At 43.9% G+C, this 11740-nt stretch overlaps 2 protein-coding genes across 2 annotated transcripts in view; one reads left to right on the forward strand and one right to left on the reverse strand.

The window, feature by feature from the left end:
* LOC121933041 (gastrula zinc finger protein XlCGF7.1-like) overlaps nucleotides 1–758 on the forward strand; it is a 2544-nt gene extending 1786 nt beyond the window's left edge. The window contains exon 3 of the mRNA XM_042472255.1: nucleotides 730–758. Within this exon, the coding sequence (XP_042328189.1) occupies nucleotides 730–758 (29 nt within the window). The remainder of the gene's footprint in view (nucleotides 1–729) is intronic.
* A 2128-nt stretch (nucleotides 759–2886) lies between these two features.
* LOC121933042 (zinc finger protein 660-like) lies at nucleotides 2887–11212 on the reverse strand. Its single transcript, XM_042472256.1, has 5 exons — nucleotides 10518–11212; nucleotides 9334–9420; nucleotides 7785–8606; nucleotides 7265–7599; nucleotides 2887–3045 (listed from the first exon to the last, which is right to left on the reverse strand). Exons 1-5 carry the CDS (start codon nucleotides 10720–10722, stop codon nucleotides 2887–2889), a joined length of 1608 nt encoding a protein of 535 aa, XP_042328190.1. The 5' UTR covers nucleotides 10723–11212.
* Between the last annotated feature and the right edge of the window lie 528 nt (nucleotides 11213–11740).

Raw genomic sequence — 11740 nt, forward strand, 5'->3', positions numbered from 1 at the left:
AAATAGGGGGAAACTAGGACGTGCACGGGATCTAGGCACGATATTTTATTGATGCATCCAAAATTGCATTTAACGTTTTTAGCTGCTTCATCACAAAATGTTGCAATCATTTGCTGCAAGTTCCTTTAGACTGGAACTCCCTTCTTCCTAGGCCAGAGAAAAGTAGGGTTGAGTAAGTTCGGCATGTTTAGTTGTCCCCCGTACTGTGTTCGTTCACAAAAGTAATGGCCTCTGCCAGGTCCTTCTTTCTTTTGCTATGAATCAAGAAAAAGAGAGTTGGAAATGCAGCCTTTTTATTGTTCTTAACCATCGCCCAAAATAACCCGTCAGTATTCAATATTTGGGTTATTGGGACAGCGTTCCATAATATTTGCTTAGGTTTAGGGTCTTAATCTTAATCTTGATCTGCTCAGCAAAAGATAAGTTGCTTTTAAAAAATTAGAAGCTGGAAGAGAGTTTGGAAGGGTCTTTAACCCATATAGTCCAATTCCTGTTCTGCCATGCAGGAACCCATAGCTAAAGCAACTCCTGAAAGATCCCAGACAAGGTCTCATTTCACACTACAATAATTACACAGAAATCAATGACCGAGCCTATATGAACATCATTCCCACGTGAAAACTGATTCCGAACCCTGAGTCGATCGATTTCTTCTATGCAATAAAGTGGGGGCAAACGCAAAAAACTGGTTTTTTTCCTGACAGTATTTGATATGTTGTTCTTTTTCAGAAGAATCAAATTCGAAGCGGTTGAAATAAGTTAGGATGATAGAGCGAATCTACAGCACACATACAACACTGCTCTTTTATTTTGGGGTGAGTTTTTTAAATAAATAAAAGTAATTTGATAAATCGTAGATTGGGCAAGCAAACTAGTTTGTAAAAGGCAAGTAGTGTGCTAATCATTCTATCGATGTATTGATTACTTTTATTAAAAATAAAATAAAACAACATTTGTCCTCCGTCCCTCCTCCTCTCCGCCTGGGTCCAGTCCTTGTTCTGCAGAGAGAAACACCTGAGCCGGTCCCCCCAAACAGCCCATCAGGACAGGAAGTGAACAAGTGAGGGAGGCTCCACAAAGGGGAAGAAGTCTCCGGGGGCCGGGAGTGGACCTACCTCCTCGCCTCCTCCATTAGGGAGCCCCAACTGCTCTCTGCCCGCGCCATCCCTCTCTCTCCTCCTCTCTCACCCACGGATGGTGACCCCTGGCCTCCTCTCTCTCTCTCTCGTGGCCTCCGACGTGCAGTTTTGTTTCCCCCCTCTGCTCTTCCTCCTCATCCTATGGCAAGCAGTGCCCACGACTGCGCTTACAGTATTGTAGGAGAGCCCCTGGCCCAGGTCCATCATAGATTGGCGGTAGATGGGTTTGTAGTGGGCAGGCAAGGAGAGACCCCACATTGGGATGAGACATGCGAGACCAAGGAAAGACAGAGAGAGCCTTGCGTGGTTTGCAGGATAGTTAGTGGGCCCTGTCCTGATAGATTTTTTCAACCTCAGGCAGGTTCACATGGGTAGTGATAGTCAGTTTTTCATGATTGGTCTGAACCAAACGCTATAGGTCATCCCCAGACAGAAAACACCAGTAGACAGGTAAGCTGATTTCAACAAGGGAATTAACTCTGTTTTCATGGTAAATGGCTCCCAGTCAGTCAACAGTGTGGCCGCATCATTCTGAACTGCGGTAACGTTTTGTTTCCAAGGCAGGCCTCATACAGAGTCCATATAGGTATTCCAAACGGGGTAGTAATCAGGGACATGTTAATCTTTCTTGAACTATGTTAATCCGAACTGGACACAGAACATCATCTGAGCTCTGGATCAGAAATTAGCCTGTTTCTGCCCCTAGCCGCTCTTATATGTTTCATCAGAGAGGTGGCAAAATAGGAATAGGAGCTACTTGGGCCTGGAGGTGGAGGAAAGGAGGAGACCTTTTAGTATGGGAAGGGGGGAATCATTCACGCAATCATAGAGTTGGAATGGGGAGCCACCCCTAGCGGCCCATCCAATCCAAAACCCTTCCATGCAGGAATTCCACATCAAAGCCTCCCTGACGATGGCCATTTCGCAGCCTCTGTTTAAGACCTCCAAAGAAGGAGTACTCTCTCCACCTTGTCCGAGGAGGGTGCATTCCCCTGTCGAACAGGCCCTTACTGGTCAGGACGTGTCCCCTCCTAATGTTTGAGGTGGAATCTCTTTTCCTGTTCGCTTGCAATTCCTTGTTTCTGGGTGCTGTTCTCTGGAGCAGAAGGAACCAGAGACACGCTTGTTTCCTCCTTCATATGACATCCTCGTCAAATATTTAAATAGTGCTATCATATCACCTCTTAACCTTTTTTCTCCAGGCCTTCTCAACATCCCCAGCCTCCCTCCAGTTGTTCCTCATAGGGCAAGGTTTCTCAGACCTTTCACCATTTGTAGGTCGTCCTCCTCTGGACACACTCCGTTGTCCCTCAATGTCCTTCCCGAATTGTGGCCCGCCGCAAACTGGACACATATTCTAGGTGGGTGCTTGGACCACAGCAGAATACAGTGGTGGCGTCTATTCCTTTCTCTTGATCTCGAGCACTGTACTTTTGATTGATGGCAGGGCTCCTAAAATTGCGCTTTGGCCTTTTTAGGCTGCCCGCATCACCCTGGTTCCTTCATGTTCAACTGTGTGGTCTCTTGGACTCCTCAGTCCCTTTCACACGTAGTTTCATTCAGCCGGTCCCCGTCTATCCATCCTATATTTGTGCATTTTATTTTGTCTTTTCGCCCGTAAGTGCGCATACCTTACATTTCTCCCGTGTTGAATTTCATTGTGTTAGCTGTGGCCCGCTTGTCTAGACTATTCCGGTCTTTTTGATCTTGTGGTCCTGTCCTCTGGGGTTATAGGCGCTTATTCCTCCTAATTTTCGGTGTCCATCTGCAAATTTGATACTAGTTCTGCTCCCATTCTGTCATCCCGGGTCATTGATACAGATGTTGTTTGTGCTTGAATTAAGTCACTGGGCCGGGCGGAAGCACGGCCCTGTGGAACCCCACTGCGTTCCACTTCTCGTCCAGGCTGAAAAGGAGCCATTGTGTGGAGGCACCCCAGGCTGTTTTTTACTGCCCTCGCTGAACGACTGAGCCAGGATTACAGTGCACTGGCTTTCCATGGTCACGCACAGGGCGGGCCCCAGAAGTCCAAGGTTGTGAGGCACGACGTGTCCTTTGCTCCCGATTCGCCTCCCGGCTCCTATTCCTTAGTGGTCTCCTGCTGGCTACACTGTGTGGCGGACACGGAGGGCGTTGCACGTTGCATTGCCAGTGGCTGAACTACGGTTTCATGTCCTGCTCCAGGGTGGCCTCTCGGCTTTTGGAATGCCTGTGTGTGGCGTTCATCACTTGTGCCATCCTGGCAGCAAAATACTGTGTGGGGACCACTTCTATCAATTGGGATACCACGACAGCAAGGTGGAGCAGGGGCCAAGGACCATGGAGGGTGGTGTTTCACATTCAAAAGCACTTGGAACGGCAGAGGAAGAGAAAGACAAAGGCTCTTCTAACAACTAGATTGAAGATACTTGCAATGTTGTCTGTGTGGGTGGGTAGATGTACACACATCTATGCGTATTCATCTGGTCTCCTATATGCAGGTACCGTACATCTACCCACCCCCCACACGATAGGTTTGAGCTGTTGTTCATTGCACTTAATTTGGTTTTAGAAGCAGAGCGTGATATTGTTAACTCTCCTAACAAGGCCAGCTCAGATAACCTCTCATGTCGTTTGTAGGTGCGCAGTAAAGATCTGCCCTGGTACATTTGGTGTTTGAGGGAAATCTTTCCTTTTCCCCCCCCCCCTTTAAAAACACAAATCAAGCTTCTACGCTCTGACTGAGCCACAGGAATGTTGCAAAACTGGTTCAGTACATGTTTGTCCTCTGCTGGGGTGGTTTGGGTTTTTAACTGTGGGAGGTAGATGCTCTTTCTGTTTGGGAAAAAACATATGTATTAGATTTCTAAAACACCTATGAGGAATTTTCACCATACCCAGTTCCCTTGTAGTATGTCAAAACACAAAGGGAAAGCAATCAAGCGAAGAAAAAGGAAAATCACCCTATACTTACATTTTAATGCCTTATCAACCTGAAAATTTAAATTACTGATGACTAATGCGCCATGAATACACACCGTCTAATTAATTACAATGTTAACCTAACTATTTTTGTAAATCACAAAAGAACTCATCGAATCTGAGACTCAGAGTGTGGAAGAGACTGCAAGGGCCATGCCAGGAATCCAAATCCGCAAGCTATCCCCGACAGGATCGGCCCATGCTAACCTCTGGTTCAAGACCCTCCAGGGAAGTAGACCTCCACTACTCTGCCTCTCTTAAAACTCGTGCCTGCTATTAAATAGTATTGGAACATAACAGAAAACTATTTGTTGAAATTATATTTTTCTGTCAGTACAGATTTCATTAAATCCAACTTGCTAGGATTTGCTTGGGCTTCTAATAATCAAACTCGGCCCATTAATTAGTTAATTCTCTTGTTGCTTCACGACGGAAATCCATATAAGTGTTTTACAGTGTTTCAAAAATCTCTCGGTGGGTTCTCTTCGTTTACGTCTGCCATCAGTTTAGTCAACTGCTGTGATTCTGCACCTTGGTCTGTGATTCTTCCCACGGTCTGTGCTGTCGTCCATTTTGATGTCCGCGGGACGCTATAATAGTGCTTGCTTTGCTGTTGATCATGTATCAAGTCGTAGTCCATATTTGGTTATCCACTCCTTCCTTATCGCATGATACATTACAGAAACATTGTCTGGTGGACCATTACGAAACTCTGTCTTTAAATTTTGGGGGAATGTAACCTATAACCTTAGACAAAAAACCTTCTGCCTTCTTTCACGTGTTTACTGCATATGAAAAAAGATCCTCCTTATTCTAAGAACCCGCAGCAATAATTTGAACCCCGTTAACATATTTGGTTGCCAATGTGGAGTTAAGTTACCACCATCGTATAAATAGTTTCTTTGAACTCCTTAACACAGCGTAATTTTATATCTTTCGTTCCACATTTTCCCCATGACACTCCATTTCCACATTGTGATGAAAACGTCGTTTGGCCCCCACATGTCCATGCTATTCTTTATTCAAATCATCTTCGAGCTTCTCTGATTGTTCTAGGGAGATTTATTACTTTTAAACATTATATGTCTTATTTTTGTCCAATTTCTGAATAAATTTATTTTTTCCAGATGCTTTAGGCATTCTTTCTGTATCTGTGCTTCAACCTCTCTAAAATGTAGGTAAAGAACTAGCCAGGTCTGCTCCCATTCTCAAGATGTTGCTTCTCTTTTATTCCCTTGCGTCCAATTGTCTTGAACCAGGCGACAAATGATGCTTTATAAAATACCATGTCTGTTTTTTAGCTCATTATCTTAGGGAAAAGCCTTTCCTTATAAACAAACTCAAACTCAAGTGACTTTTTGTAAACCTGACTTGTAAAACCAGCATGCACCTTAACTTTACAGTACCAGGATAACATGCAATCCAAATCTAAATCATGACTTTCTAAATCCAAGAGTCTCTCGTCCTAAGCAAAATCTACTCTTTCAGCCACATAAAAAACAGGTCTCACAATACGTTTAAGGTAGGTAGTCCCAAACACCTCTTCCTGTTACATCACACAACACAGTGGACCCACCATATCAGTGGACTAGCAATCCACAAATTTCACTATGTGCATTGCCAATATTCAATGGGGTCATGCAGACAGATATGCATGTGCATGTGATTGCCCCACGAATATATGGAACTGCGTGTCTACCCTTTTCCTGATCCCAGCTCCCCCTAACTGAACCCCTACAAGATACAGGGCCCACTGTCTCTTAAATTTACCCTAGGTTTCTTTGCTGCCAAACTAATCTGAACTACCCTCTGGCAATTTATAAATGGTATTCCATTTAAAAAGATGGAATGACTTTTTCCCCGAGATGGAGCTCCAAATATTGCATAAAGTTCAAACAGTTCTTACACTGCTTCTTAATTCCCCCCCCCCCCAAAAAAATCCATTTGGTCCTGGTGGATCTTTTCAGAAAATGCTTCCTCTGTCTTTTGGACAAATCAAGATCCTACATCTTTATTTTAAGAAACAGGTCTCTGTCCCATGCATGCCCTATTCAGAACACTGTGATGAAGTATTTCATTACCATACCTTATGAAAGATTTAATTATTTATCTTTGAGTCCCTATAATATATGTGGTAGTTCCTATGGTGTGGGGAGCAATATGATCTGATCTAGACGTTCCTTTGACCAATCTGGTCTGCTTGCATTTTGCTCAATTGAAGCTTCCAAACTTCAAGAAGTTACCAGTGCATGACCACTGTTTCAAGGTCCCTCTGGGCCAGGTAGGGGCGCAGTTGCGTGTATCACCAAAGTTGATACCAGACACTCCTGGCAGTCACCTCCACCTATGATGTCACTAGGGACGTGTCCAGGAGCACTTCCAAACTGCAAACTTTGTCCTTTAGGGAAGTGTGACCCATCCAGGACTGGTTGACAATCTCCTTCCTTCTAGACCAGGGTAACTATTGCGAGTACCTCCATTTTCTCTGGATTCAACTTGAGTTTGTTTTCCCTCATCCAGCCATTACTGACCGAGGCTGGCATTCAGAGGATAGATTCATCTTTGGTTGCTGCCGCAGTCGAAGACATAGAGAATAGACTTGGTGTCATCAGCGTACTGATAACACCGCACCCCATGTCTCCGTGATCTCTCCGCAGCGGCACTGAGTGTCCAAGAGCACCAACAGGGTCACACTTCCCTGTCGATGCCCAGACGGTGATCGTCGACCAAGGCGACCATGGCAGTTTCAACTCTGCGTATCCTGCCTCTGAGGCCGGTTTGAAATGGGTCAGATATCGTCTTCATCCAAGAAAGTCTGGAGTTGGAATGCAACTGCCTCTCGATAACTTTGCCTAAGAATGGTAATAAGGAGACCGGCCCATAATCGTTTCTTATCGGGGATCAGGGAGGGTTTTCTTAGAGAGTGGTTTGTCCACTGCTTGTTTAAGCTTAGTGGAAAGTTTCCCTCTCTGAGAATGCATTTAATTATAGATTGAAGTAAGATTGTTACTGCATCCCCTCCCTGGCAGTCAGCCAAGATGGACAAGGATTGAGGGGGCATGTTGTCCTCCTTCCATTTCCAGAAGCTCGTCCATTCATTGGATTTATAAGCTAAAAGTGATCCAGTCTAACTAGTCCATGGAGTCACTGGACACCTCTCTTACAGTTTTAGCTGGTTTCTCTATGTGGATTTTTAAAATGTGAATGATGTTTTTGTACTTTGACTGAAGATCTTTCCACATTACAATGCAGTGGTTCTCATCCGTGGTGGGTTCTTCGAAGTGAACATAGATTCCTACGCTGACTGAAGCTCTTTCCACATTCCATGCATTTATATGAGTTCTCCCGTGTGGGTTCTTTGATTGTGAACGTAGACTTGTACTATGAGAGAAGCTCTTTCCACATTCCATGCATTTATATGGTCTCTCCCCTGTGTGGGTTCTTTGATGTGAGTGTAGACAGAATTGTGAGAAGCTCTTTCCACATTCCATGCATTTATATGGTTTCTGTTTCTCCCTGGTGGGTTCTTTGTTGTGAGCGCAGACTGTGTACTCTGAGAGAAGCTCTTTCCACTCCATGCTTTATATGCTTTCTCCCCCGTGTGATTTATTTGATTGTGAATATAAACAGTCCTACGAGAGAGCTTTGTTTCCACATTGCATTGCTGTTATAAGGTTTTCGTATAAGGTTTCTCCCCTGTGTGGATTCTTTGATGTTTATGTAGCGTTCCACTCCGAGTGAAGCTCTTTCCACATTCCATACATTTATATGGTTTTTCCCCAGTATGTGTCATTTGATGTGAACGTAGAGTACCACTACGAGAGAAGATCTTTCCACATTCTATACATTTATATGGTTTCTCCTTTGTGTGAATTATTTGATGTGAATGTAGATTTGTATTGCTACTAAAGCTTCTTCCACATTCCATGCATTTATATGGTTTCTCCTTTGTGTGGAATCTTTGGTGTGAATGTAAACTGTCACCACGAGAAAAACTCTTTCCACATTCCATGCATTTATATGGTTTCTCCCCTGTATGCGTTCTGTGATGAAAACGTAATTTTATATTCTGACTAAAGGTCTTTCCACATTCCATACATTTATATGGTTTCTCCCCTGTATGGGTTATTTGATGTGAATGTAAACTGTTTTTATACAAGAAGGTCTTTCCACATTCTATGCATTTATACGGTTTCTCCTCTGTCTGAATTGTCCGATGTGAATGTAGGTTTCTACTGTTACTAAAGCTTTCTCCACATTCCATGCGTTTATATGGTTTCTCTTCTCTGTAGGATCTTTGGTGTGAATGTAAACTGTCACCACGAGAAAACCGCTGATCAGCTCCCTGAGAGTCAAAGGACTTTGTCTTCCCATTTTTCATTTGATTTTCCCTTTCCCCCCCCAGTCCTTTCTGATGTACAAACTCCTCTTTTTCCATGAAAGGCTCCATAATTTTCCATGATGCCACATTGGGTTCCTCATAATTCTTCTTCTCTTTTCCATTATCTGTTTAAGGAAAAAGAATTTCCCATTATGAGCAAAGCACAGACACCATGGATACAGTCAAGACTCAATCAATCTCAATTACTTTCTTTATCCTAAAATCTCCTCATTCCTTTTAACATGCCTTACTGAAATCTACCTTAGCCAATAGAATCAATTTCATTCTGGTCAATTTCCCCCTTAGCTCCAGTAAGCACTCCTCTTTCTCTTGTGACAGAACAGTACTTTCCATTTCTGTAAGCTGATGAGAACCAAATAAAATCCAGAGATGTAGCAAAGTGAGAGTAAGAAGAGAAAATTTGCTAATATGGGATAACTAATTTCCTATGCAAATCCTTTCTATCTGTCACTAATCAAAAGTCTCTGGCCAGACAAAAAAGGGAAGGTGAACCAAGACTGAGATTAGAGACTCTGCCCTCTTCTTCTGGAATCTGCGTGCAAATTTACAAACATGAATTACACTATAATACACACTTCAGAATCCATAGTGGGGACAAAACAAACAAATGCACAGCACATGGGAAAAGTATGAGTCAACAATGTTCACATTCATGCATTTGTCTTGGGCCAGAAGCCACCAGTTATTGCTAGTCTACCAGGATCATTCACAATTCAGTTATGGACTGGACTGATCTCAATAAAATTAACAACAAGCTGAAAACTTCATCAATCACTCAAACCCATTAATCCCCAGACAAGAAATGGTTTCAGTACACATCTAGGCAAGTACCTGCAGGTCTCTCCCCTTCTACAGAGCCCTGGTCAAAGGGGTCTTTGCCTTCTTCCAGACAGGAGACAAGATCTGGCTTGGGATATTCTTTCAAATAAAACAGAGAGACAATAGTTAATACTCTGTAAAAATACTTTGGCATTCTGTATGTGTTCCTTCACACTCAGTTATTGCCTATTCATTCTGATTTCTCCCACCACAGCAAAACAAACAACAACAAATAACAAAAGAGTGCAAATGTGTACACTGTTACATCTCCAGAGCAGACAGTAACTCACTATTCAGCTACAGCCTCAGTCCCTGGAGCCTGGCAAACAGGTTTAGAAAACATAGATGTTTTGTGGTACCATAATGAACTACAGTTCCCAAAATTCCCAGTTAAAGTGAATCATAGAATATAGAGTTAGAAGAGACCACAAAGGCATCCAGTCCAACCCCTGCCATGTAGTGTTAAACTGGATTATTTCTGCAGTCTGTTTTGGCCCGTAGTAGTGGTGGGTGACTATAACTATGCTAGTATTTGCTGGAAGTCAAACTCAGCCAAAAGTTTAAGGTCTAGCAAATTCTTCACTTGCCTGGTGGACAATTTAACTGTTCAAAAGCTGGCAGGTACCCCAAAAAGCCCTTTCTATTGTTCTTAACCTCTCTAGCAAGCCTGAGTTTATTCTGCACTTTAGCCTTTCTGACATTATCCCTAAACACTAGCTTTTCTGACTTTACTTCCTAAACACTAGGAAGAACCATCCTGACAGTAAGTGGTGTTCAGTAGTGAAACACTCTCCCTTGGAGAGTGATGGAGTTTCCTTCTTTGCATTTTGTTTTAACAGAGGCTGGAGGGCCATCTGCCAGGGGTGCTTTGATTGTGTATTCCTTCATGGCAGGGGGTTGGATTGATCTCTTCCAGCTGCATGATTCGATGATGATACAGATATAGAATATTTAATGGCCTGAGACACCTGTGTTTGCCAAACTCCTCCTCAATGCTTAGCTGGTGTTCATGAAGCAATGAATTTAATATCATCCCCTCTGGAGTCTTAGCAGTTTGTTTGTTTTTCATTAATTGCAACAGAAGATATGAAAGGCCTGGATGTGTCCTCATTGACAACTAGACTATACAGTGGAAAATGCCTCAAACAGGATTCATTTCATAAAGATTAATCCTTTAAGGAAAAAGGCGTCCTTACTCAGAGAGGCCACATGCCCATAAATTTCCAGCATGACATCCTTGTAGAGAGCCCTCTGGCCTGGTTCCAGGAGGTCCCACTCCCACTTGGTGAAATACACAGTCACCTCCTCCAAGGAGATCAGAGGCTGAAAAAGAGAAAACAACAGCACTTTACCGATCATAACTAATTTCTTCTTAATATGATCCCCTCTAGGCAGAAACATTCACTCTACTCACCCCACTGCCCAAAAGCATTGAAAGGAGGAAGTATAATTTGAAAAATTGGCTGAGATTTTACCTTGGTATTGCATAGCTTAAATCCATATATGTGGAGCATGAATAACAACAACAACAACAACAACATTTATTTATATTTCCCGCCTCTCCCTGTGGATCAAGGCAGGATTACAACCGATAAAACCAAACGATACAATTACACAACTCATACTACATAAAATAATCAATTAAAACACGCCAAGATGCAATACAGTCATCAACGAAGCCAAATCATCATCTGTTTCTGTACTGTTGAATCAGGTGTAAAAAATCCTATAAGATCCACTATAAAAGATCAGGTGGTTAGGCCTGCCAGAAGAGATCCATCTTCAGGGCCGGCTCTTCCATATAGGCGACCTAGGCGGTTGCCTGGAGCACAGAAAGATCAGGGGCATGCACATACAACTCCAACTGAGCCCAGGGTGCCAAACGCTCTTCTCCTGCTGCCCTGGGCTTGCTGGGCTGCGCTGCCCAGGGAAAGCAGAGGGTGCTTGGGTGGAGCGTGCGTGCAGCTCTAGCCCCAGCCGAGCAGCAGGAGGAGCGAGTTTAGCACCCTGGGGCTAGAGCTGCACGCGCACACGCTCCAGCCAAGCGCCCTCTGCCTTTCCCTGGGCAGTGCAGCCCAGCAAACCCAGTGCAGCAGCAGCAGCAGCAGGGCACTTGGCTAGAGCATGCGCGTGAGCAGCTCCAACCCCAGGATGCCAAAAGTGCTCCTTCTGCTGCCCTGGGTTTGCTGGGCTGCACTGCCCCATTAGAGAAAGGCAGAGGGAGAAGTCCCAGTAGCCCCCCCCCCCTTCCCCCAAGAGCCGGAGTCGTGGGAGGAAGAGGAGAGAGGCTGGGAGGGAAAGGACCTGGAGGCACCCAAAAACGATATTGTACACCGCTTTGATCGTAGGAAAAGCGGGTAACAAATAAACAAGTTGTTGTTGTTGTTGTTATTATTATTATTATTATTATTATTATTAA

Source organism: Sceloporus undulatus, chromosome 6 (genome assembly GCF_019175285.1).
Source record: "Sceloporus undulatus isolate JIND9_A2432 ecotype Alabama chromosome 6, SceUnd_v1.1, whole genome shotgun sequence".
Classification (NCBI taxonomy): domain Eukaryota; kingdom Metazoa; phylum Chordata; class Lepidosauria; order Squamata; family Phrynosomatidae; genus Sceloporus; species Sceloporus undulatus.